Below are 27884 nucleotides of genomic sequence, written 5' to 3'. Positions count from 1 at the left end.
CCTCTGCCCACAGCCCCACTCATCATCACCTGTATGTTCTCTTTGATCCACTTCTTGTTGAAACTCTTGATCAGAACCACAACCCCACGTTGTATCTGGTAGTGAAGGGCAACCAGAGCTGGGGTCTGCTTGTTCTTTTTGGCAATGGCACAAAGAACCAGGTCCTCCAAGAGAACCAGGTGGTTCTTATTCATGCTGGAAAGAAATTCAGAAATGCTGAGGAGCTGAGACTAAATTCTCAGTTTCTAAGGAGGCTTCTCAAACAGACCAAGTAGGTCCACTCTAGACCAGTGCTTCTCAAAGTGTGCTCCAGAGACCAACATCATCAGTATGACTGGGGATCTTGTTAGAAATACAAATTCCATGACTTAGTTGAAGACAAACTGAAGCAGAACCTCAACTGGGTCACCTCCCATTCTGTGTTTACAAAGTTCCACATGTAATTCAGATTCATGATTGAGTTGAGACCAGGACTGCCAAACTCGTGGAATTTTTTATTTACTTCTCAGTTATTGTTTTCTTTGATAATCAAGACCATGAGTAGAGAAGGAGAAGAAAAATACCAGGAAATTTTTTAATGTCACTTTTCTAGACTTTGATAAAAACTGAGTAGTCCCAGAATGACAGTCATTTATTTCATCATTATTCTCCTTGAGATGTTTACATAATTGGTTCAAATTGAATTTTTTTTCTAGCATGATAGATCTTGGAGTTACATATTATTGTCCCAATTTTAGACATAAGGTAAGTGAGGTTTGGAATATCTATTTTTAGAAATGTATTCATTAGTTAATAAGCAAAATCATGACATAAGCTTGGGTTTCTGGTCTCAACTGGGAGATTATGTACACTTTTTAATGTAATTGATGAATCTACAAGCAGGAGACCTGGGTTGGATCCCTGAGTCAGAAAGATCCACTGGAGAAGGGAATGGCTACCCACTTCAGTATTCTTGCCTGGAAAATCCCATGGACAGTGGAGTTTGGTGGGCTACAGACTATGAGGTCGCAAAGAGTCAGACACGACAAGCAACTAACTCTTTCACACAAGCTAATACAGTGTAAAGAAACTGTCTGGGTGATGAGAAGATAAAAGGGAAGAAATCAGTCCATCCTTCCCCTTTATTCCCCCTGCCTATGAGAGTTATCTCCAGATCACTGAGTACTGTATGATTGAAACCATTTCCTCAAAAACTGAATTTTAGGTAAACACTGTGTTGTCTTCCTTAGGGTTCATTACCATCCTTTTACTCTTTGGGATCCCAGAGCACTATAGGCAACAAGAACAATATCACGGGACTTGCAGAAATCCAACAGTTTACTCTGGTTGAGATAAGGGTGACATTCCACCTGTAGAATGCCAACAGAGAAGAGTGTCAGATTATTCAGGAAAGTAATATTAATAAAACAGAGAAAAGTAAAAGTTTTTAAAAATGCTAAAGGAAAAACTACAACTTAAATATAAACTTGAAATATCAACATCAAGATAAAAATTGAGAGAAGTGTGCTTAAAAGTTAATTTTATGATAGACTTGGATGAGAGAACCATTCCAAGCTTGAGTAGCTCACAAGGTGAGCTCTACATATGAGTAAATGTTTCTGAGTAAATAATGATCAATATTTTATTGATCATTAATATCACCATGAGCCTTTGACTTCAACCTTTCACCTGGATGACTTTCATAGTTTTCAGCACATTTTCGGTACTGAAGACCCAGAAAAGCTGAAACACTAAGACTAAGGATTCAGCCATCCAAACCCCACACAAATTTTAAACCAATATTATCCGATTTAACTTTCTCTACACTCCATGCCATGTTTCGTGGTCCTCCTTCCTGTCCACAGTTGCCTCCCAGGCACTTTCAACATCCATTTCTGGACACCCTTTAGGCTCAGGTAAACACCACCTTCCTCTAAGTTCTGGGTGACTAGTCTAACCCTTCTTCACCTTCTTTACCTTTCCTCAGTCTTCACCGCAATTTAGCAGGACCCCCTCCCCAGCTTTTCCACCCAGACTTTATCAAACAGGGATACCATTGTGGGTTCTATTCATAGTATTCCATCCATACAGAGGCTCTGCCCTCTAGAATATTCTGTCCACAAAAGTCGGATGAACAGGAGGGGAGGACAGACAGACATCAGGCTCCAGGGCAAGAAGGAGGTTGTGAAGAGCAGGAGGGAGAGGAGCCAAGCTGCTCACCTGGTTGCAGACGGGCTTGTACTTGAGCCCCGGCTTGTTCAGGATCTTCTCCAGCTGCTTGTGGTTGAAGTTGGACACCATGATGGGCTTGGTCAGCCCTGCCTCCTTACACTTCTCCAGGGCCTAGGGAAGAAGGGGGGGGGGGGGGCGGTGTGCACAGTCACTTAGAATGGACAATAGAGCAAAAATAAATGTTGAAAAATTATCTGTCAACAGGGTCACCCATCAAGAATTAGCATTGATTATCAAGAGGAAAAATGAAGTTGTGACACAAAAACGACAATTACCATTTCCTCCTTAGAAAAATCCCTGAGAATACATATCATATGGAAGGAAAGAGATGCCTGTCTTCACTGTCCCATATTCTCCTCCTTTGTTCCTCTCTGTGAGCATTCCAGCAATGGTTTCCTCCCCAAAACCCCAGCATCACAACCCTTAGATTCATGAACTGCTGACTCTGATGGGCCACAGCCCATTCTCACAGGTGGAAGAAATGAAGGAGGTTCCCCCTCTCCTGGCTCCTCCCCTGAATTTCTCCTCCCCAGACTCACCTCCCATGTGCGACAGAGATCCACTGAGTCTAATATAATTTTTCCATTTTCATCTTTTGGAAGCAATTCCTCCCCTGGCTGGAATAGAGGTAGTCATTTTAGAGATGTCACAAAGTAATATCTCTACATTTAGCCTGGCTGCTTGGCACCAGGTAGTAAACCTCCATGAGGTAGGGGTTACAATATTCTGGATACTAGTATTTGCATATATGGAGTTGTAAGCAATGTCTTTAGGAGGGAGGCATATCCTAATCTCTTACACTTTATATATATATATATATATATATATATATATATATATATACATATACAGTAATAAATGTTTTTCTAGGTCCTAAAAGGGAATTCCCATGACTTTTGTGGATTTTGTCTGTTCCTTGTACTTGTCTCTTTTGAAATGCTTCTCTTGAGCTGGAAAAGGCAGTAAGTTACGTGACATAATTTCCAGAATAAAACTTTCAATCTTGATGTGATTGGATAATCAGACTTCCTTTTCCATCTGAGCATCAGATGCCCTAGGGCAGGCATGTGAACCATCGAGGCTCTCATTAGGTTGATATGGAATGTGGAAGATCCAGACATGCTCTCAAACGTTCATGACCATGAGCCTTGAGCTGCCCCAAGACCATATTTGCCACCAGTCGAAAATGTCACCAATATTCAGTAAAAATAAAGCAAATCATGAGTAATGTCATGATGTGCATGTGCTAAATTGCTTCAGTCATTTTTGACTCTTTGTGTCCCCATGGAGTGTAGCCCACCAGGCTCCTCTGTCTATGGGATTCTCCAGGCAAGAATACTGGAGTGGGTTGCCAAACTCTCCTCCAGGGGATCTTCCCAATCCAGAGATCAAACCCACATCTCCTGCAGCTCCTGCATTGCAGGCAGATTCTTTACTGATGAGCCACAGGGAAAGCCTCCAATGTCATGATAAGAGATAGAAAAAATAGACATTTCTGAAGAGTACAGCAAATCCTTAAATCTATCCATGAGTTGGACTTCCCATCTACATAATCCTCTAAGCTATTTTGCATAGGATGGCTTGAGTAGATTTCTGTAACTTAAAATCAAGAGTTCTATATAACACAGTTTTTTGTTGTTGTAGTTTCATTGTGGGGTTTGTTTGTTTTTTCCCTCAGGTTTGTGGGATCTTAATTCCCCAAACATGGATTGAACTCCTTCTCAACTCAACTTGCCTCAGCAGTGAAAGCATGGAGTCGTAACTACTGGACTGCCAGGAAACTCCCGTCTACATAATAATACAGAATAATAATACAGTTCTTAAAGTCTAAGTGCAGTCTACAGACTTTGTCATGGAGACAAGCAACAGTGCAGGCAAGGTTTCCCAAGTCCCTATGATGTCTGCTAGTTTTAGCACCCAGATGGGGCACCCACCAAATTTGCTCAACTCGAAAGGATGAAAGGGGATAAGAAATCACATTCGATATAAGATTGTGTCATTGCTCATTATGTCTGCACCAAACTCTTGTTTCATGAAATCCCTAGAGACTCGGGAGTCATATTCAGGACTGTGTGCAGAACCTGCCTATTTCTATTTCCTCAAATTTTTGAGGCAGACACTGAGAGATTCTTTAACTCCTTTCTCTGGGAGGCCTGTAACGGATTCAAAGAAAATCAGTAAAAAGATGATAACGAATGATTATTAAGGAGATTCTACTCTAGTGAAACCCTTGCTACAACCTACTAAGACAAATCTTTAATTCAACAATGCATGCAAGTTGATACACATTCTGAAAAAAGAAGTACTATAGAAGTGATTACACAAATTTCCAACCTTCATGGCCACTCGGAAATGAATGAGATAGAGATCAACATAGTCCAGTTGAAGAACTTTCAGTGACTTTTCCAAGGCTGGTCAGATCAAATCTGGTCAAAGGAAAGTGCACCAAAGCTGCAGAGATTAAAGAATGGAAGCTGTGTTAATAATACTTGAGGAAATTTTTTTTGGGGGGGGGTGGCGGTTGCTTACACATGGATTTTGGAATATTACTTCACTTACCAAGGATTGAATCTGGGCTCATGGCAATAAAGCACTGAGTCTTAACCATTGGACCACCAGGGAATTGCAATACTTTAGGAATGTAACACAGAGAAGGCGATGGCACCCCACTCCAGTACTCTTGCCTAGAAAATCCCATGGACGGAGGAGCCTGGTGGGCTGCAGTCCAGGAGGTCGAAAAGAGTCGGACACGACTGAGTGACTTCACTTTCAATTTTTACTTTCATGCATTGGAGAAGGAAATGGCAACCTACTCCAGTGTTCTTGCCTGGAGAATCCCATGGACAGAGGAGCCTGATGGGCTACCGTCTATGGGGTTGCACAGAGTCGGACACGACTGAAGCGACTTAGCAGCAGCAGCAGCATCAGGAATGTAACAATAAACATGGGTCACCAAACAATTCTTCACCAAACAATGATCTTATTATACAATAGTCACCTGGGCACAATCAGTTGCCCACATGTGCACACACAAAACACACACACAGCACCTTTGAAGTATAGGCAATGTCTTCTGTCTTCACAGTGCCATCTGCAATCTTGCTTTGAATGGCTTGGCCAACCTGCTCTTCATTTTGCTACACACAAGCACAGTCAATATGGCGGAACCCAACCTCTATTTGGTTGCCTCCAGAGCTTCGCTCTTAGGAACATACATGAGCAACAAAGGTAGTACTTACATATTCACATGGGTTAGAAGATTGTTAAAGCACAAGCTTTGATCTTTCCAAGATTCAACTTTTCTTTGGGTAGTTCTGTGTGCGTGTGATGAACCCATGACAGTTTCCTGAATGTTCCTGGTCACCAATTAAAAGGACACCCAGGAACTCATCAACCTCAGGCAATCAGTGGTTGATCAGAGGACGCAAAGGCCACCTCCAGGTTCAATGATTTGCTGTTAGAACCCATGGATAGGATTTATACTGTGAGATGTCTGAAGCAAAATTGACAAAAGGTATAAGATGTATGGTAAAAGCATCAAGAAACAAGGTGAAAACTTCTAGGACTTCTGGCTACCAGTGAAGCCACACAGAATACAATACATATATATATATATATGTATGTATATATATATATATATATATATATTCAAGGTATACAAAGTGATATTGTCATATAAGTGCATGCATGCTAAGTTGCTTCAGTCATGTCCAACTCTTTGCCACCCTATGGCAACCACAGCCCACCAGGCTCCTCTGTTCAAGGGATTCTCCAGGCAAAAATCCAGGAGTGGATGGCCATGCCCTCCTCCAGGGTTCTTCCCAACCCAGGGATTGAACCCTTAACCTTTTATATCTCCTGCACTGGCAGGTAGATTCTTTACAACCAGCACCAGGTGGCACTAGTGGTAAAATAGTGTTAAGTACTGCTTATAATTACCTACTGTTATTGATGATCACAATCAAGCTACCAGGAGATCCATCACCTCACATAGCTAATTTGTGAGGGGATTTGTGACAACGCTGAAAATCTGCTCTTTTAGCAAATCTCAAGATAGAATCCATTATTATTAACTAGAGTCACCGTGCTGAACATCAGGGGTCAAGACTTCTTCATCTCAAACTGAAGGTCTGTCCCTTTGACCAACATCTTTCCCTTTTTCCCAGCCTTGTCCTCAACTTCTGGTCACCATTCCTCTACTCTCTTCTTCTGTGAGTTTCACTTTTTTAGATTTCACCCATATAGAGATCATGAAGTATTTGTCTTTCTATTTCTGGCTTCTCTCATTTAACTTAATGTTCTCCAGGTTGATCTGTGTGGTTGCAAATGGCAGGATTAACTTTGTTTTTAATGCTGCATAATACTCGATTTCTTTTTATGTGATTCAGAATCTTTCCTGTTTCAAGGAACTAGATAAATGGTCTAACTTCCCTCTGTTGGGTCCTGGTTTTTCTTAAATACTCAGTTATTTGGGACTGTACTGAGGAATGAACCAGTGAGCTTCAGTATAGCCTGGTCCCTTCCCTCCCCTCATCCCACTTTGCACTACAAGGAAACAAGCCCTGTCTTCTGTCTTGAAAGGGTCTCTGAATATTTCCTTCTGTTTTATAGATGAAGAAATGAGACACAAAGTTTAATGACCAGTCAGCCCCTTGTCTGGAGAAGGCAATGGCACCCCACTCCAGTACTCTTGCCTGGAAAATCCCATGGATGGAGGAGCCTGGTAGGCTGCAGTCCATGGGGTTGCTAAGAGTTGGATACGACTGAGCGACTTCACTTTCACTTTTCACTTTGATGCATTGGAGAAGGAAATGGCAACCCACTCCAGTGTTTTTGCCTGAAGAATCCCAGGGATGGGGGAGCCTGGTGGGCTGCCATCTACGGGATCGCACAGAGTCGGACACGACTGAAGTGACTTAGCAGTAGCAGTAGCAGCCCCTTGTCACAGCTGCATACTCTAAAGACCAGATGGACAGAAAACTTTCTGGCTCCCAGTCTAGAGATTTGTCCACTAGCCCCTCATTTCCAAGCAATGAAAACTATACTTTAATAAAAAGACACAACAAAACCCAAGAATACATTATGAAGCCTGGCCTGTAAGGCTGTAGCTTATCCCCTCAAAAGTCAAGCAGAAACAGAAGTATAGCAAAAAAACACAGCTGCAGTGTGTCTAGCATGGGACCAAGCAGACACTCATAGTAGAAAAGCAATTCTCTCCCATTAGTTTTCAGCCATTTCATCTTCAGGACCTTGTATCTCAAATATTTCTCATGTCTTTTTGGAAGGAGGAAGCAGTTCTGAAACTAATAAAATATACAGAGAAACCTGGCTATTGCAATCCCACTCAGAGAGAAGCAGCTGACAGTCAATGTTCTGGACAGCAGAGTCTCACTGCTTCTGCTAAGCTGGGAAAGAGATGGAAACTGGAGGGGAACCCAGAGGAATCTGCAGGTGAGCACAGCCTCAGACCCTGATGCAGAGTGAAGATTGGATGCTCTCTCCCCTTTCACAAGGCATGGTTCTAGCCTGGTTAGTGGAACCACATGACCCTCCCAGAGTCACACAGGAGCTTAGTGCTTGACAATTCAAGTCCCTTCCAATTATGTTACATGCACTACTATTTATATCTCAACCCCAAACCACCTCTGTTACCTCTTTAGGTACAGCGGTGCCAAATCCCAGGACAGGAATGAAGTGGCTGTCATTTAGCTTCACTCTCTGGCCTTCGGGATCCATTGCCTGTTTCTAATCTAAATAAGTAGACTGATTTTTTCTTCTGCTTTACAGGTTATAAATAACAGGACATTAACACCCCAGTTGACTGTCCAATGTTAGCAGATACATTGGAGGAGGATAAGGATTAAACCAGTGCCCACAGAGTAAGAAGAGAATTGAATCAAGTACAATTGTTTTTTTTAATCAGAAAAAACTTTAGTTATGTAATGATAATATCTGCCAAACAATTATTGACCAAACATTACACAGAAACCTCCACATATCAGTCAATTCACTTTTCTAATTATGAAGCCCACTTTTGATCAAACATCAACTGAAACAACTCCTTCATAGTACAGAAAGACACACTAACCACACAATTAAGTGTTAATTATTAAGCATTTTTCAAAATGTAATCTCTTAATAAAGAATCAAAATGTGAAACAAACCAAATTTGCCTTTTTAAATTTTCCAGCAGCAATATTATTTTGCTTTACACACCTATGGTGGTGGAGGTATAATCAGTAAGTCATGTCTGACTTTTTTAAAACCCCATGGACTGTACCCAGCCCGGCTCCACAGTCCATGAAATTTCCTGGTTAGAATACCGGAGTGGGTTGTCATTTCCTACAACACAGTATCTTCCTGATCCAGATATCCAACCCAAGTCTCTTGTTTCACTTACATTGGCAGGCGAATTCTTACCACTGGGCCACCTGAGAAACCCTTACAGACATGACTAGGGTGAAATTCTGAAAAGGGTACCAAAACCAGACATTTTGGCAAAGTGTTTATTAGTGTTAATCATTAATAATTTGTGGGTACCATGTGCAGGTTCAAACTGACTCTTGAGTGTTTATACCTTGAACTAAGTTACATAACTTTTTAGAGTACTCTTATTATGTAATCATTATATATTTTACATAGTTTATTATTGTGCTAAACATTATTCATAAAAGAAAAACCTATAAACAACTGAAATTGCAACAAATTTGGGAAGAGTAAGAGAAATCATGATGCACTGGTACAAGTGGATGTTGTGACGGAAAATTCAATTGAACACATAGAGTGATGTCAGCAAAATAGTGAGCTAGGAGGAGTGAAGTCTCCCTTGGAAAGGGAAGTATGGAAAGAGAAAGCACCTGAAAAATGTCATAGCAGTTCTGGGAAAGAGTCAAACAAACATCTACAACAACAAAGTGAACACACAACTAGGGAAGATCCAGAAGACTGGAAGAATATTTCTGTGTGTTTTTCTTTTCACACTCATCTCTCCCCTGACTTGAACAGAGCCACCTTGATCCGTAAAATGCAGCGGCTTAGCACCCTGCTACTTCCCTCAAAGCAGACTCGTCGCAGAAATCCTTACCTGAAATATTCTCCCCTACTTGGTGCTTGCCTGGAAACTGGTGTCCATTTCACTTATTTTTGAGCTTGAACTGAAGAGCAGCTGGAGTGGCTCGTTACAGCTACAGGGGGACTAGATATATATGGGGCCTGGGTCAGGGAGTAAGGGTGGAGACACATACAAGACCATGTAAAACTCTGATAGAACTAGGGTATGGATTTGGGGAATAGTAAGGAATTCTTATGGGCAGAAAGTGAAAAAGAACTAAAGAGCCTCTTGATGAAAGTGAAAGAGGAAAGTGAAAATGTTGGCTTAAAGCTCAACATTCAGAAAACAAAGATCATGGCATCCGGTCCCATCACTTCATGGCAAATAGATGGGGAAACAGTGGAAACAGTGGCTGATTTTATTTTGGGGGGCTCCAAAATCACTGCAGATGGTGACTGCAGCCATGAAATTAAAAGACGCTTACTACCTGGACTCCTTGAAAAGAAAGTTATGGCCAACCCAGACAGCATATTAAAAAGCAGAGACTTTACTTTGTCAACAAAGGTCCGTCTAGTCAGGGCTATGGTTTTTCCAGTAGTCATGTATGGATGTGAGAGTTGGACTATAAAGAAAGCTGAGTGCCAAAGAATTGATATTTTTGAACTGTGGTGTTGGAGAAGAGTCTTGAGAGTCCCCTGGATGCAAAGAAATCCAACCAGTCCATCTTAAAAGAGATCAGTCCTGGGTGTTCATTGGAATGACTGATGTTGAAGCTGAAACTTTGGTGACCTGATGTGAAGAGGTGGCTCATTGGAAAAGACCATGATGCCAGGAAAGCCTGGGAGCAGGAGCAGAAGGCGATGACAGAGGATGAGATGGTTGGCAGAGGATGAGATGGTTGGATGGCACCACCAACTCAATGGACATGAGTTTGGGTAAACTCTAGGAGCTGGTGATGGACAGGATGGCCTGGAGTGCTGCATTTCATGGGGTCACAAAGAGTCAGACATGACTGAGCAACTGAACTGAACTGAACTGAAGGCATTCAAAAACAATGATAAATTCCCCAGAATCAGAAAGGCTCTCATGGGTCAGGTAAGTTGTTGACTCAGAAATGAACTGAGTTTCCCTTAGTTTCCTGTTGGGCTGATTCCATGACCAGACACATGCCATGCCAGCTAGTGAAGGACAATCAGGATGTGGTACAAATCTGCAAACAGTGGGTGTCCTGTGCTTGTCCAAGTACCCAGTCATGAACACACAGAGGGAGAGAGAGAAAAGGCATACAGTAAAGAAAGGTGAAACAACAAAGCTTAAAAAAAAAAAAAAAAAAGGTGAAAAAAGAGAAAAACATGAGCCATGAAACGGTTTTGTTACTGTTTAGTCGCTAAGTCAGACTATTGCAACCCCATGGACAGTAGCCACACAGGTTGCTCTGTCCATGGGATTCTGCAGCTAAGAATATTGGAGTGGGCTGCCATTTCCTTTTCCAGTGAATCTTCCTGGATCTGAGATCGAACCCATATCTCCTGCACTGTCAGGCAGATTCTTTACTACTGCCCTACCTGGGAAGCCTGATTCATGAAAGGAAGAAACAAAATTCACACCGACTCTTCCTGAACAATCACAGGAGCCACAGTGCACTGTGAATGTCACACACTGTTCTGAGGAGGAGCTCCAGGTGAGCAAGAGGACGCTGAGCTCAGCTCCCCCCGAGGCACATTAGGGGGTCCCATCTCCTGAAAACACACTACACAAGCAGGAAGACTCCTCCACACCAAGGCTGGATAGAACCATCCCCATGGAGCTGGGTGGGAAGGGAAGAGAAGCCGTCAGATCAGGACTGAGCCCACAGGAGTGCCCCAGACGAGGAGGAGGAACAGGGGTTCAGAAGTTCTCCCTGGAGAGACCCGTGCACGCCACATGCTGGGACGACCTGGGAGGTCGCAGCCCTGCAGCTGCTGTGAACCCACGGGGACCCACAGGAGGCCCGGGAACCTGACTCCTCTCCTGAGACATGCACCAGCTCCTGCTCCTGGAACAGGCTGAGGGGGTCACCGGACACTGCCCAGGACTCGGCCCATTTACTGAGCAGTCTGTGTGCCCACCCCAGCCCACAGATGCCCCCTCAGTGCCTCTGGATCCAGTTCACTCCCCCTGGGGTGAGGGCCGCCCATGCTGGGCAGAGTGGACAGTGAGGGTACAGAGACAGCTCAGACCAGCAGGACATCTGGAAGTGCCAGGGTGGCCATTGGCTATGAGAGGGGGTCAGGGAGCAGGGTTCTGGAAATCTCCTTCTTCATTTCCCTCACAGTAAGTCCTTTAAAAGCCTATATGACAAGGACCCCCTTCCCTACCGGCTCTCTGACCTGTCTTCATCTCCTGTCTCCCTACTTCACTAACTTCTACCCATATCAGTCCACTTTCTGGCTCTTAAATGTTCCATGAACACTCTTCCTTCCTGGAATAAGTGTTCTCTGTGCCAGAGAAATGCAGGGAGCCACTGTCTCTGTGTTTCAAGGCTGTGTTTTACAAATGAAAAGTTGTGTTAAATGAAGTGTAGTTGATGCCTCTATCTAACAGAAGTATAGAAATGGGAGAGATTGTGCAGAATTATCTCAACAAGCACTTACCCATTTCTAACAGTTAAACTCTCCTGATTTCATTCACAGTCTCATTCTCCATGAGACTAATGACTCAAGACATTTCTCATTTCACTTATTGACATTTGTTGATATGACAATGTCTTTCTAAAGAATGTCGATAAAGTTTTGCTGAATGACCAATGAATAAACTCAAAATATGTAAGGATTCATCAAAATGCTGAGCATGGGCAACAAATAAGAAATCACATAAATGACTAAAATGTGCTGCTTGCTAAACAGGAAGGAAAATATAATACTGGATTTTTTTAAAATCATATTTTTAGCTTACCAAGATACTTAGGCTATGTTTCAAAAGAAGTATACAATCTGTAGAATGAAGTTTATTTGTCTTTGTAAATAAAAAAATGCACATATGTGCCTAGGAAAATTACAAGGTAAATGCCCCAAAGGTAAGTATTAGCGAATGGGTAAACACAGCTGATCTTTATTTCCTATCCTGTCCCTTCTCTATCTAAATATTCTGTCATACATATGTATTATTTCAATGATCAGGCAACAAGAGTATTTTTACTTTTAAGTCTATGCTGTTTCATAAACTGCTTACTTTTAAAAGGAAAGGAATGGTTTCAGAAGTTCAGATACTTTATTTAAACTTCTCCATCAAGAAATCAAAAGCTTTAAAGACAAGCAAAAGCTGAGAGAATTCAGCACCACCAAACCAGCTCTCCAACAAATGCTAAAGGATCTTCTCTAGACAGGAAACACAGGAAGGGTGTATAAACTTGAATTCAAAACAACAAAGTAAATGGCAATGGGATCATACTTATCAATAATTACCTTAAATGTAAATGGGTTGAAAGCCCCAACCGAAAGACAAAGACTGGCTGAATGGATACAAAAACAAGACTTCTATATATATTGTCTACAAGAGACCAGCCTCAAAACAAGAGACACATACAGACTGAAAGTGAAGGGCTGGAAAAAGATATTCCATGCAAATAGAGACCAAAAGAGAACAATACTCACATCAGATAAAATAGACTTTAAAATAAAGGGTGTGAAAAAAATAAAATAAATAAAGGGTGTGAAAAGAGACAAAGAAGGACACTACATAATGCTCAAAGGATCAATCCAAGAAGAAGATAACAATTATAAATATATATGCACCCAACATACGAGCACTGCAATATGTAAGGCAAATGCTAACAAGCATGAAAGGGGAAATTAACAATAACACAATAATAGTTGGCTACTTCAATACCCCACTCACACCTATGGATAGATCAACTAAACAGAAAATTAACAAAGAAACACAAACTTTAAATGATACAATAGACCAGTTAGACCTAATTGATATCTATAGGACATTTCACCCCAAAACAATGAATTTCACCTTTTTCCCAAGTGCACATGGAACCTTCTCCAGGATAGATCACATCCTGGGCCATAAATCTAGCCTTGGTAAATTCAAAAAAATTGAAATCATTCCAAGCATCTTTTCAGACCACAATGCACTAAGGTTAGATCTCAATTACAGGAGAAAAACTATTAAAAATTCCAATATATGGAGGCTGAACAACATGCTGCTGAATAACCAACAAATTACAGAAGAAATTTAAAAAAATCAAAACGTGCATAGAAACAAGTGAAAATGAAAACACAACAACCCAAAACCTATGGGAAATTTTAAAAGCAGTGCTAAGGAGAAGGTTCATAGCAATACAGGCTTACCTCAAGAAACAAGAAAAAAGTAAAATAAATAACCTAACTCTACACCTAAGGCAACTAGAAAAGGAAGAAATGAAGAACCCCAAGGTTAGTAGAAGGAAAGAAATCTTAAAAATTATGGCAGAAATAAATGCAAAAGAAACAAAAGAGACCATAGCAAAAATCAATAAAACCAAAAGCTGGTTCTTTGAGAAGATAAATAAAATTGACAAACCATTAGCCAGACTCATTAAGAAACAAAGGGAGAAAAATCAAATCAACAAAATTAGAAATAAAAATGGAGAGATCACAACACAGAAATACAAAGGATCATAAGAGACTACTATCAGCAACTATATGCCAATAAAATGGACAACTTGGAGGAAATGGACAAATTTTTAGAAAAGTACAACTTTCCAAAACCAAACCAGGAAGAAATAGAAAATCTTAACAGACCCATCACAAGCACGGAAATTGAAACTATAATCAAAAATCTTCCAGCAAACAAAAGCCCAGTACCAGACAGCTTCACAGCTGAATTCTACCAAAAATTTAGAGAAGAGCAAACACCTATCCTACTCAAACCCTTCCAGAAAATTGCAGAGGAAGGTAAACTTCCAAACTCATTCTATGAGGCCACCATCACCCTAATACCAAAATCAGACAAAGAGGCCACAAAAAAAGAAAACTACAGGCCAATATCACTGATGAATATAGATGCAAAAATCTGTAACAAAATTCTAGCAAACAGAATCCAACAACATATTAAAAAGATCATACATCATGACCAAGTGGGCTTTATCCCAGGGATGGAAGGATTTTTCAATATCTGCAAATCAATCAATGTAATACACCACATTAACAAATTGAAAGATAAGAACAATATAATTATCTCAATAGATGCAGAGAAAGCCTTTGACAAAAGTCAACATCCATTGATGATAAAAAAAAAAAAAAAACCTCCAGAAAGCAGGAATACAAGGAACATACCTCAACCTAATAAAAGCTATATATGACAAACCCTCAGCAAACATTATCCTCAATGGTGAAAAATTGAAAGCATTTCCCCTAAAGTCAGGAACAAGACAAGGGTGCCCACTCTCACCACTACTATTCAACATGGCTTTGGAAGTTTTGGCCACAGCAATCAGAGCCGAAAAAGAAATGAAAGGAATCCAGATTGGAAAAGAAGAAGTAAAACTCTCACTGTTTGCAGATGACTTGATCCTCTACATAGAAATCCTAAAGACTCCACCAGAAAATAACTAGAGCTAATCAATGAATATAGTAAAGTTGCAGGATATGAAATTAACACACAGAAATCCCTTGCATTCCTATATACTAACAATGAGAAAACAGAAAGAGAAATTAAGGAAACAATTCCATTCACCTTTGCAATGAAAAGAATAAAATACTTAGGAATAAATCTACCTAAAGAAACAAAAGACCTATATATAGAAAACTATAAAACACTGATGAAAGAAATCAAAGATGACACAAATAAATGGAGAAATATACCATGTTCATGGATCAGAAGAATCAATATAGTGAAAATGAGTATACTACCCAAAGCAATCTATAGATTCAATGCAATCCCTATCAAGCTACCAATGGTATTTTTCAGAGAACTAGAACAAATAATTTCACAATTTGTATGGAAATACAAAAAACCTCAAATAGCCAAAGCAATCTTAAAAAAGAAGAATGGAACTGGAGGACTCAACCTGCCTGACTTCAGGCTATACTACAAAGCTACAGTCATCAAGACAGTATGGTACTGGCACAAAGACAGAAATATAGATCAATGGAACAAAATAGAAAGCCCAGAGATAAATCCATGCACCTATGGACACCTTATCTTTGACAAAGGAGGCAAGAATATACAATGGAAAAAAGACAATCTCTTTAACAAGTGGTGCTGGGAAAACTGGTCAACCACTTGTAAAAGAACGAAACTAGAACACTTTCTAACACCATACACAAAAATAAACTCAAAATGGATTAAAGATCTAACGTAAGACCAGAGTCTATAAAACTCATAGAAGAAACCATAGGCAAAACACTCTCAGACATAAACCACAGCAGGACCCTCTATGATCCACCTCCCAGAGTAATGGAAATAAAAGCAAAAATAAACAAATGGGACCTAATTAAACTTAAAAGCTTTTGAACAAAGAAGGAAACTATAAGCAAGATGAGAAGACAGCCTTCAGAATGGGAGAAAATAACAGAAAACGAAGCAATGGACAAAGAATTAATCTCAAAAATATACAAGCAACTCCTGCAGCTCAATTCCAGAAAAATAAAAGACCCAATCAAAAAGTGCATCAAAGAACTAAACAGACATTTCTCCAAGGAGAACAGATGGCTAACAAACACATGAAAAGATGCTCAACATCACTCATTATCAGAGAAATGCAAATCAAAACCACAACGAGGTACCATTTCATTCCAGTCAGAATGGCTGTTATCCAAAAGTCTACAAGCAATAAATGCTGGAGAGGATGTGGAGAAAAGGGAACTCTCTTACACTGTTGGTGGGAATGCAAACTAGTACAACCACTATGGAGAACAATGTGGAGATTCCTTTAAAAACTGGAAATAGAACTGCCATATGACCCAGCAATCCCACTGCTGGGCATACACACTGAGGAAACCAGAATTGAAAGAGACACCTGTACCCCAGTGTTCATCGCAGCACTGTTTATAATAGCCAGGACATGGTAGCAACCTAGATGTCCATCAGCAGATGAATGGATAAGAAAGCTGTGGTACATATACACAATGGAATATTACTTAGCCATTAAGGAGAATACATTTTAATTAGTTCTAATGAGGTAGATGAAATTGGAGCCTATTATACAGAGTGAAGTAAGCCAGAAAGAAAAACACCAATAGAGTATGCTGCTGCTGCTGCTAAGTCGCATCAGTGTCCGACTCTGTGTGACCCCATAGACCGCAGCCCACCAGGCTCCCGTCTCCAGGCAAGAACACTGGAGTGGGTTGCCATTTCCTACGCCAATGCATGAAAGTGAAAAGTGAAAGTGAAGTCGCTCAGTCGTGTCTGACTCTTGGCGACACCACCCCCCCCCCCCCCCGCCGTCCCCCCCGCCCCGCCACCAACCCCCCCCCCCTCCCACGCCGTCCCCCCCGCCCCCCGCGCCAGACTGCAGCCTACCAGGCTCCTCCGTCCATGGGATTTTCTAGGCAAGAGTACTGGAGTGGGGTGCCATCGCCTTCTCCAAATACGGTATACTAACGCATATATATAGAATTTAGAAAGATGGTAATGATAACCCTGTATGAGAGACAGATGTATAGAACAGTCTTTTGGACTCTGTGGGAGAGGGAGAGGGTGGGATGATTTGGGAGAATGGCATTGAAATATGTATAGTATCATATGTGAAATGGATCGCCAGTCCAGGTTCAATCCATGGGACAGGGTGCTCGAGGCTGGTGCACTGGGATGACCCAGAGGGATAGGATGGGGAGGGAGGTTCAGGATGGGGAACACACATGCACCCATGGCTGATTCATGTAAATGTATGGCAAAATATATATATATATATATACTACAATATTATAATTAGCCTCCAATTAAAATGAATACATTTATTTTAAAAATTAATAAAGTGAGATGAAAGTACCAAAAAAATATAAATAAATAAATAGATACCCAGTAATCCTTACATCCGGAGAAGGCAATTGCACCCCACTCCAGTACTCTTGCCTGGAAAATCCCAAGGACGGAGGAGCCTGGTAGGCTGTAGTCCATAGGGTCACGAAGAGTCGTACACGACTGCGCGACTTCACTTTCACTTTTCACTTTCATGCATTGGAGAAGGAAATGGCAACCCACTCCAGTGTTCTTGCCTGGAGAATCCCAAGGACCGGAGAGCCTGGTGGGCTGCCGTCTATGGAGTCACACAGAGTTGGACATGACTGAAGCGACTTAGCAGCAGCAATCCTTACATCCCAAATGATCCGTGGTCGATCACTGGCATCGGAGGACCCCAAGACCACCTCCAGGTTAAGTGATTTGCTAGAAGAACCCAAAGGTCTCAGCATAAAGTTTTAGTCATGAATATGATTTATACTACAAGATAGGTGACACAAAATCAACGAAGGTATAAGGTACACGGTATAGGAGTGTACTCTATCTCAACTATAGGAGATAGAGACAGGGAGCCTGGCCTGTTACAATCCATAGGATCACAAAGAGTTGGACATGACTTAGTGACTGAACAATAACAAAAAGCATCAAGAAGCAAGGTGAAAGCTTCTAAGACCACTGTCTACCAATGAAGCTATGTGGAATATACCAAATGTAAACTGTATCTATTCAAGGTGTACAAAGTGACGTTCTCATATAAGGATCCATTGTTGATGATCACAAAAATCAAGCTAGTTAGAGGATCCATCGCTTCACATACCTTACTTTAGGGGGTGTTTGTAAGAAGGATTAAGATCTAGTCTCTACAAAATCTCAGGGTATCACCCATTATTTTTAACTATGGTTGTGGTGCTATACCTCATGTCTCCAATGTATTCATCTTGTAACTGAAGGTCTGGACTCTTGACCAACATCTTTCCATTTTTCCCAGATTTGTCTCAGCTTCTGGTCATCATTTCTGTTTCTATAAATTCTACTATTTTAGATTCCACTTACAAAGAGATCATGTAGTATTTGTCTTTTTATTTCTGGTTTAATTCACTTAGCTGAAGTTCTCCCTGTTCACCTGTGTGGTTTCAAATGACAGGATTAACTTTGTTTTAAATGCTGAATAATACCCCATATCTTTTTCATGTGTCAGAATCTTTCCTATTTCAAGGAGGTAGATAATTGGTGTAACCACCCTCTGTTGGGTTCAGTCCTGGTCTTTCTTAAATGCTCAGGCATTCAGGGAATGTGCTGAGGAATGGACCAGTGAGCTTCAGTACTAGCCTTGACACATTACTCCCCTCACCATACTTTGCACTACAAAGTCCTGTCTTCTCTTTCCAAAATGCCTCTGAATATTTCCTTCTGTTTTCCAAATGAAAAAAGTGAGATGCAAAGTTTCAGGATCAGAACTTGTCACAACTACATTCTCTAAAGACAAGATGGACAGCAAACTTTCTAGCTTCAGGTCTAGAGACTTGTCTGCTAGTCCCTTTTCTGTCTAAGTACTGAAAACTACACTTTAATAAAAAGACATTACAACACCCAAGGATACATTACACAACCTGGCCTGTAAGATGGTAGCTTATCCCCTCAAATGACACTATATTTTCCACTAGAAGAAGTTTCCAAGGAGCAACCAAAGTACAAGGCAAAACAGAGCTAGAGTGTCTTCCCTGGCACCTACCAGGCACCCCACGGTAGAAAAGCAATTCTCTCCCATTAGTTCCTATTCACCTCATCTTTAAAACCTTCCACCTCAAATACTTCTCTGGGTCACATCTTTTTTGAAGGAGGTAAGAGTTCTGGAACTAATGAAATACACAGAGAAACCCGGCCATTGCAATTGCCCTCAAAGCAAAGCAGCTGACAGTCAGTGATCTTAACAGCCAAGTCTCACCTCTTCTGCCAAGCTGGGAAAGAGACAGAAACTGGGGGGAAACCCAGAGTAATCTGCAGGTGAGCACAGCCTCAAATCCTGATGCAAAGTGAAGATGGCATGCTCCCTCCCCTTTCACAGGACATAGTTCTATCCTGATTGTGGAACCATGTGACCCTCCCAGAGTCACACAGGAGCTCTGTGCTTGACAGCCCAAGTCCCTTCCATTCATGTTACATCCACTACTATTTGTATCTCAACCCCACACCAGTACTTATACCTCTGGAGGTACAGCGGTGCCAAATCCCAGGAGAGGAATGAAGTGGCTGTCATTAAGCTTCACACTCTGGCCTTTGGGATCCATTGCCTGTTTCGCCTCTGAATAAGCAGACACTGGTCTTTTCTTCCACCTCCACTGGTTATAAATAACAGGAAGTTAATGCCCCAGCTGACTGTCCAATATTAGCAGATACATTGCAGGAGGAGAAGAATTAAACCAGTGCCCATAGAGTAAGAAGAGAATTGAAGCCAGTTACATTGCTTTTTTTTTTTTTTTTTTCAGAATAACTTAAGTTATATAATGATGAAATGTCCTAAACAATTATTGACCAAATGTTACACAGAAACCTCCACATATCAGTCATTTCATTTTTCTAATTATGAAGCCCACTTTTGATCAAACATCAATTGAAACAACTATGTCATTGTACAGAAAGACACACTAATCACACAATTAAAAAGTGATGATTATTAACCATTTTCCTAAATGTAATCCTAAAATAAAGAATCCAAATGTGAAATGAAACTAAATTTGCCTTCTTAAATTTCCCAACAATAAAATTATTTTGCTTTATACACCTATGGTTGCTGCAGCCAGTGCAATAAGGTAGGGATCCAAAGTGGTCGACGCACAGTATGGGAAAAAGAAACTAGACAGAATGAAAGTTTTAAAGATGGGATAGGGGGGTTCAAGACCCCTTGGATCAAGAGCCCTGTTCCTCAGAGCCACATCACTTTTATTTAGTGTCTTGGCAAGCAGAAAGCATCTGTTACACTACAATGAAGTCAGCCTCCTGTGTCCCCTGTCACGTCTACCATTTTATTGATTACTTTAAACCATCTTCCTCGTACAAGGACTATCACCTAGCTAGAGGTCATAGACCCGCATATGCCTTGGGAAAACATCTTGGTGTGTGCACAACCCACGTTCTGAACTTGCATTCACCCCGCATCCCAAGGTCCACACTATGTTTTCCCTTAGCTTACCAGGGTATGACGACCCCAACTAATCAACCTAATGTACTTTTATTGGGGTTATGCTGTATTGCTATATTTTGTTTTTATTCTTTTCCCGTGGTGACTTTCTCATGGCTTAGCCAGAGCAACAGGGTGCTGACTATTAAACCCTGCATATCCCACTTTTTGTTTTTGTAGCAGAAAATATATTGATCTCGCAACTTCTTTCTTCATTAGTTTTCAGAGGGCTTTTTGCATGCATCTAAGAACTAAAGAGAAGATTATAGTGAAACAGCAAAACATTGCTAGTGTTCCAATGAGACCACCTCCGATACCTTTGATCCACTCAGAGGACTCAGTGAGTTAAGGCCCTCTTTATTCCTAGAAGTGTATCTGTACCTGGTGATAGTCTAAGAGAAGCATGCTGTATGCCAATGATTTTCGCTTGTAGCTTTTTAATATGTAGAGTGAGGTTGTCAGCCATATAGCCCCACAAGTGCCATCCAATATTTTCCCAGGAGTTTTCGGATTGGTTATATTCCTGGGGGTTACAGAGAAAGTAATAATGTTCTAGTCACACTTTAGATGTATTTGTAATTTAAGATTTTGTACTCCTAAGAGTAGCACTGCATTTTCTAAATCCACCAACCTGTTGTTAATCTCCTCATCTATGCAAGTTTGGGCTCTGCAAGTGAAACTGGCATTTTTATGCCATTCCTGCACAAAAGTAGTAGTTTGTACTATCTGATGGAGAGCTATTTCCACCACTGCCGCCATGGTGGTGATGGCAAAAATGCCCATTATGGTGGCAATAAGCCCAAAAAATGTTTGGATCTTCTCAGAATAATATTTAGGTCTGTGAGCAAAGTATGAGTGTCAGAGGAGAGTGTCCAAGGCCTATTTTGAGTTACTGGCAGCCAAACTCCTAAACATCTATGCAAAACCACATAGGAATGTTTAGAGTTAAATAATGAACTGTTCAAGTATACAGTTTGCAATCCTGGAAGGTCAGGTTCCTCGCTATCTGATTAATAGTTATCAGTTCAGTTCAGTTGCTCAGTCATGTCTGACTCCTTATGATCCCATGAATTGCAGCACACAAGGCCTCCCTGTCCATCACCAACTCCCAGAGTTCACCCAAATTCATGTCCATCGAGTCGGTGATGCCATCCAACCATCTCATCCTCTGTCATCCCCTTCTACTCCAGCCCCCAATCCCTCCCAGTATCAGGGTCTTTTCCAATGAGTCAACTCTTTGCATGAGGTGGCCAAAATATTGGAGTTTCAGCTTTAGCATCAGTCCTTCCAATGAACACCTAGGACTGACCTCCTTTAGAATGGACTGGTTGGATCCCCTTGCAAGTGGGTGAGAGTGGGCACCCTTGTCTTGTTCCTGACTTTAGGGGAAATGCTTTCAATTTTTCACCATTGAGGATAATGTTTGCTGAGGGTTTGTCATATATAGCTTTTGTTATGTTGAGGTATGTTCCTTGTATTCCTGCTTTCTGGAGGGTTTTTATCATAAATGGATGTTGAATTTTGTCAAAGGCTTTCTCTGCATCTATTGAGATAAAGATCTAAATGTAAGACCAGAAACTATTAAACTCCTAGAGGAAAACATAGGCAAAACACTCTCCGACATAAACCACAGCAGGATCCTCTATGACCCACCTCCCAGAATATTGGAAATAAAAGCAAAAATAAACAAATGGGACCTAATTAAAATTAAAAGCTTTTGAACAGCAAAGTAAACTATAAGCAAAGTGAAAAGACAGCCTTCAGAATGGGAGAAAATAATACCAAATGAAGCAACTGACAAAGAATTAATCTCAAAAATATACAAGCAACTCCTGCAGCTCAATTCCAGAAAACTAAAAGACCCAATCAAAAAGTGGACCAAAGAACTAAATAGACATTTCTCCAAAGAAGACATACAGATGGATAACAAACACATGAAAAGATGCTCAACATCACTCATTATTAGAGAAATGCAAATCAAAACTACAAGAAGATACCATTTCACACCAGTCAGAATGGCTACTATCCAAAAGTCTAAAGCAATAAGTGCTGGAGAGGGTGTGGAGAAAAGGGAACCCTCTTACACTGTTGGTGGGAATGCAAACTAGTACAGCCACTATGGAGAATAGTGTGGAGATTCCTTAAAAAACTGGAAATAGAACTGCCATATGACCCAGCAATCCCACTGCTGGGCATACACACTGAGGAAACCAGAATTGAAAGAGACACATGTACCCCAGTGTTCATCGCAGCACTGTTTATAATACCCAGGACATGGAAGCAACCTAGATGTCCATCAGCAGATGAATGGATAAGAAAGCTGTGGTACATATACACAATGAAATATTACTCAGCCATTAAGGAGAACATATTTGAATCAGTACTAATGAGGTGGATGAAACTGGAGCCTATTATACAGCGTGAAGTAAGCCAGAAAGAAAAATACCAATACAGTATACTAATGCATATATATGAAATTTAGAAAGAAGATAACGATAACCCTGAATGCAAGACAACAAAAGAGACACAAATGTATTGCACAGTCGTTTGGACTCTGTGGGAGAAGGCAAGGGTGGGGTGATATGGGAGAATGGCATTGAAACACGTAAAATATCATATGTGAAATGAATCACCAGTCCAGGTTTGATGCATGATACAGGGTGCTCGGGATTGGTGCACTGGGATGACCCAGAGGGATAGGATGGGGAGGGAGGTGGAAGCGGGGTTCGGGATGGGGAACACATGTACACTAACGGCAGATTCAAGTCAGTGTATGGCAAAAGCAATACAATATTGTAAAGTAAAATTAATTAATTAATTGATTTTAGAAAATTGAGAGTAAGTAAAGCTTTATTAATATTGTTTTCTGCCCTATGGCATCTCCCCCTTTTTGTTTTGTATCATATGTTTACATGATTTACTAGCCCCCTCCACTATGGCCTGTCCTTGTGGATTATAGGGAATGCCAGTGGAATGTTTTATAGATCAAATTTTAAGAAATTGTTGGAATACTCTACTGGTATAAGCAGGGCCATTATCAGTTTTTATAATTTTGGTAGTTTTATAATAGCAAAAAATAAGCACATAGATGTCTTTGTACATGTTTCATAGTCTCACCAGATTGAGTAGTGGTCTATATAAATTGAAAGAATTTATCAACAGTCACATGTGCATAAGAGAGTTTACCAAAGGAAAATATATAAGTTACATCCATTACAACTATGGATTTCACATGGAACTGTATACCATCATTATATCAGTGACTCAGTCACACCTTTGATAATACCTTTGACAAAACTTTTTGAAATAGGCAATGTAGAAAACAATATAGCTAGCAGTAATAGTAAAATCATAAGTAAAAACTTAAGAACTTTCATTAGATATAGCCCAGTGACATCTTTAAGTCATCTGACTTAGTTTGTTAAATGACTATAGCTTGTTGTTAACTTCCTGGTTGTAGATCCTGGAGCATCTGATCTTTATTTAAAGACTGGTTACTGAGATAAGCTTTAGAAACAAATTTAGAGTGTCCTTTCTAATGAATGACCCTTTTAATTTAACTTAATGAATGTCCTTTTAGCAATGTAATATAACCACAAGGAACTATCTAAGAATGAGTCTTATTAAGTACAGACCTTAATTAACAAAACTAGAATTTAATATGCAGTGAAATATATTAGATGTCATAGGCTTGACATCAGTTGAGTGGATATTTCTTTCAGAGCTCCCTAGTAATGGCACCCCACTCCAGTACTCCTGCCTGGAAAATCCAATGGATGGAGGAGCCTGGTAGGCTGCAGTCTATGGGGTCGCTAAGAGTCGGACACGACTGAGCGACTTCACTTTCACTTTTCACTTTCATGCATTGAAGAAGGAAATGACAACCCACTCCAGTGTTCTTGCCTGGAGAATCCCAGGGATGGGGGAGCCTGGTGGGCCACCATCTATGGGGTCTCACAGAGTCGGATACTACTGAAGCGACTTAGCAGCAGCAGCAGCAGCAGTATTACTCTGAGATTTTTGTATATGTCTGGAGACAGTCTTTTTTTACCGTGATGAAGCTGTTTAGAACTCAAAATGTCTCCAATTTTTGGAGGCTGAGGCAGAGAGAAAAGAAAAATGTTCTAATTTTACCCACAGGTGTAAATCACTAAATTGTTTTAAACCATCAGTTACTTGAGGAGAAGAGCTTTTTTATATCTGAAAACAAAGATTAGAAACCAGTAATACATCAGACAAAAAGTCATGAAAATTGTAGTCATATTTAGCAGGCTGTTTAATCTCATGTAACCAATCCCTTTGTTTTGTGGTCCTTGTCTGATGACAAAGGACGTCAGTGAAAGTGATAATCTCTAAGAAACTCATGAAGTTTTTGCTAGTGTCTGTAGACCCAGCAAAGTGGGTACCCTCATCACTGGAGATTACAGAAAATGCATTTTAACCATTTTTTCCATTGTGAGATATTAACCCTGCAGCCAGGAAAGGCTTTATCCTATCAAATAAAAGTGAGGATTTCCCATAGCCCTGATTGTGTGGTTTATAGCCATTGTTTATCCATTTTAAATTTCCTGATGGAGGGTTAATTTTGTAGAAGCAGAATGAGTTTTGTCTATGTGTGCCATGGTTTCCATAGATCATTGTGAAATAACACTCATTAATTTAGCAAAGTAACAACAGATTTTAAAAGCAAGTATGAATCATTTAAAGAAATTTACATAATCGGTTATCAAAAGCCGTATTCCAAGAAACATTTGTTTTTTTAATAGGAAGAGAAAACCAAATTCCAGATTGGTACCACCTTATATTCAGTGTCAAACAATAATTATTTACTCAGTCAAAGTAACAATAAGACTTCAAAGGCAATTTAATGTCTTAAGACAATTGTACCATGCACAAAATTCTTGTATCTCTTGTCATAAACCTTTTTTTACACTTTCTGTAGTCATCACTCCATTTATCTATTTAGAGAATAGCCACTTGTAAGTTTAGATTTACTTTATTTTCTTCCTTAAAAGACTGTAATTTTATTTTTCATATCTTTTATTATTATTAAAAACATAAATCTTATTTTCCTTAAGCAACCATGAACCGTCTTGTATATTAGCATTTTATAGATTGGTGAACATAAATACCATAAATATTTTTAATTTTTTAAAAATATTTGCTTTTTTTCTTTTTTAATAGAGAATATCTCAGGATGGCACCAAACATATTTATTAATAGTCCAAAATCTCTTTAGCTTCTCTGTAAGACAAAGTTAGTGTTCAGTAATTAATGTTTCAAAATCTTATTTTATTTGGATTTGGAAATGACCTAGCTATTTAATAAACTTTTTTCATTTAGTTTAGTACAACTCTAGAAATTTAAGTTACCCCAATCTTCAGAGATTATTTTAGATAGACATTTCTAAAATATAGCTATTTTTAATAGAGTTTATCTAAAAGTTTTCATCTCATTTATATATATAAAGAGTTATTTTCTTTGTTGACAAGTTTAGTTTACCTTAAACCTAGGCACAATAAAAATATTACATAATGTTTATGACTTAAGACATGTCTTAATTAGATATTTAATTAAGATGATTAGATAATTAGATACTTATTTAGATATTAGATACTTAATTAGATGTCTTAATTAAATATTAAATATTTAATATTTTTCAGTTCACGTGAACCTGAATTTAAATAGAGCTCATTTATAAATTACCCTCATGTTATGCAAAAACAAAGACACACACTGAGACACAGATAAATTTAAACAGACAGACAGAGATCCCATAGTTTTCCACTTGAAATTTAAAATGTCTCTTTGCTCTGCCCCACCCCTTTTTTTCCCGCCTTGGCTTGAGTTCTACCAATTTGCTCAGGGCTGGAGTCCCAGATAGAGTAGGCTGTATATCCCAACGACATGATAAGAGTTAATTAACTTCAGGTTTTTTCCCAGGCCTGTTGTTGTTTTTCAGGCAGAACTGGAGCTCCAAAAAAGTATCTTAACAAGCCAAGTTTTTCTTAATTGTACATGGAAGAAGAACCAGTTTTGCAACTTCAAAAAAGATTTTATTTTAGCCAGTTTTCTAAAGAATATCATGGCCATTCGGTGTCAAAAATGTCATCTCTCTTTTTTGTAGTCATAGTTTCATAGCTAAAAATTAAACCAGGGAATGTTCAAATTGGCTTGATGACAGGGGTAGCCTGACAGATAAGATGTTGTCCCAGCAAGGATTGTCTCTCTGGGGAGGTGAGGTCTTCTTTTAAAGTAAAGAAAGCCTGTCCTTTAGCCTCTATTTTCTCCCAGGCTCTTATGCAGTATCACCTCACCTGTTCTATAGCTTGGTTGTCCATAAGCACTTGATCTTGAGTTCTCCCCAATTTCAAAGAGATGGGGCTCTGCCTGGCTTGGTCATGAGACACCATAATCAAATGGGAACCCTCAGCTAGTCCCTGCACTATGCCCAAGGTAAAAGGAGAATTTACTCCATGATTCTGAACAGCTTGCTTAAGTTCCTTTAGTATTTTGAAGGGAATCTGTTTGTGTACAGCCTCACACACCCCATTAGGATTATTAGGATCTGTCCCAGGAGCTATCCGTTTGTGTATTGTCACTGGGAATGCCATAATCACAGCCTCCAAGTCACCCTCCTTTCGAGTCCAACAAACACCTTTCTGGAGGGGTAACAGAACTGCTGTGTTGTGAGGAAGGAAAAGCTTGAGCCACTCCAGCGGTCAAGGCAGGAAGGGGCAGAGGAAACCGGTCTTCCCCAAACAAAGGCTCAGAAAGAACTGCAGCTTTAAGAGCCTCCTGCGTTTTTTGTTCTACTCCCTTGGGCTCTGCATTTTCAGGTCCTCCCTCTGATGGGATTTCACTTTCATCTTCACTCCCTTCTGAGCTTTCCGGGATCTGAAGAGGTTCCAAAACGGATTTTATCAGTGCCCAAGTTGACCAGATATATACAGGCAAGAGCACTCCCTTGCAAAGAGGTTTCTGTAATTCGCTACCTACCTTCTCCCACGTTCTTAAATCTAAAGTAAGGAGAGAAGGGAACTATGAGCAGCGTTTCTCAATGGTGTGTGAAAGCGCCAATAGCCGGCCCTCACTTGTTTCTGTTCCCCTGCTTACCTGTGATGGATTCATTTTGATATTTGGCAAAACTAATACAATTATGTAAAGTTTAAAAATAAAATAAAATTAGAAAAAAAAAAAAGCTGCCTTTTGTTCCCAGCTTTCTGAATTCCTATGCCCGGTTTCAACCCTGAGAGAGTATCACTTACCGCAAAGGGGGGTTTTCAGAGGCCTCGCCCCACTCTTCTGCAGGACAAAGCACCGCCCATATTTCAACTTCAGTTTCTCTCGAAGAGATCTTTCACATTCCAGCACCAAATTGGGCACCACTTGCTGCAGCAGCAGATAGGGATCCAAAGTGGTCAACAATGCACAGTTTGGGAAAAAGAAACTAGAGACAGAATGAAAGTTTTAAAGATGGTACTTCGGTACTCAAGACCTCTTGGATCAAGAGCT

The 27884-nt window shown here is 40.2% G+C and overlaps 2 protein-coding genes across 5 annotated transcripts in view; both read right to left on the bottom strand.

Moving 5' to 3' along the window:
• LOC109568073 (dihydrodiol dehydrogenase 3-like) overlaps positions 1-27884 on the bottom strand; it is a 98005-nt gene that overhangs the window by 31616 nt on the left and 38505 nt on the right. The window lies entirely within an intron of this gene.
• LOC109567627 (dihydrodiol dehydrogenase 3-like) lies at positions 561-27884 on the bottom strand. Of its 4 annotated transcripts, none has more exons than XM_070801102.1 (5): positions 27638-27884; positions 4546-4662; positions 2751-2828; positions 2200-2322; positions 561-1349 (listed from the first exon to the last, which is right to left on the bottom strand). In XM_070801102.1, exons 2-5 carry the CDS (start codon positions 4549-4551, stop codon positions 1236-1238), a joined length of 321 nt encoding a protein of 106 aa, XP_070657203.1. In that variant the 5' UTR covers positions 4552-4662; positions 27638-27884; the 3' UTR covers positions 561-1235. The 4 variants fall into 4 exon arrangements, with proteins under 4 accessions (XP_070657203.1, XP_070657202.1, XP_070657201.1 ...); XM_070801101.1 differs by lacking the exon at positions 27638-27884 and adding an exon at positions 19396-19869; XM_070801100.1 differs by lacking the exon at positions 27638-27884 and adding an exon at positions 8612-8707.

The sequence above is a fragment of the Bos indicus genome, chromosome 13, assembly GCF_029378745.1.
Source record: "Bos indicus isolate NIAB-ARS_2022 breed Sahiwal x Tharparkar chromosome 13, NIAB-ARS_B.indTharparkar_mat_pri_1.0, whole genome shotgun sequence".
NCBI lineage: Eukaryota > Metazoa > Chordata > Mammalia > Artiodactyla > Bovidae > Bos > Bos indicus.
Note: the sequence above shows the minus strand (reverse complement) of the source record. Positions and strands in the feature narration are given on the sequence as shown.

Bases quoted from the DNA above. Each gene is read 5' to 3' on its own strand.
- LOC109567627 (XM_070801102.1), bottom strand. The intron at 2,323-2,750 runs GTGAGTCTGGGG...CTTCTTCCCTAG, and splicing joins ATCTCTGTCGCACATGGGAG to GCCCTGGAGAAGTGTAAGGA. The intron at 1,350-2,199 runs GTGAGCAGCTTG...GGCATTCTACAG, and splicing joins ACAAGCCCGTCTGCAACCAG to GTGGAATGTCACCCTTATCT.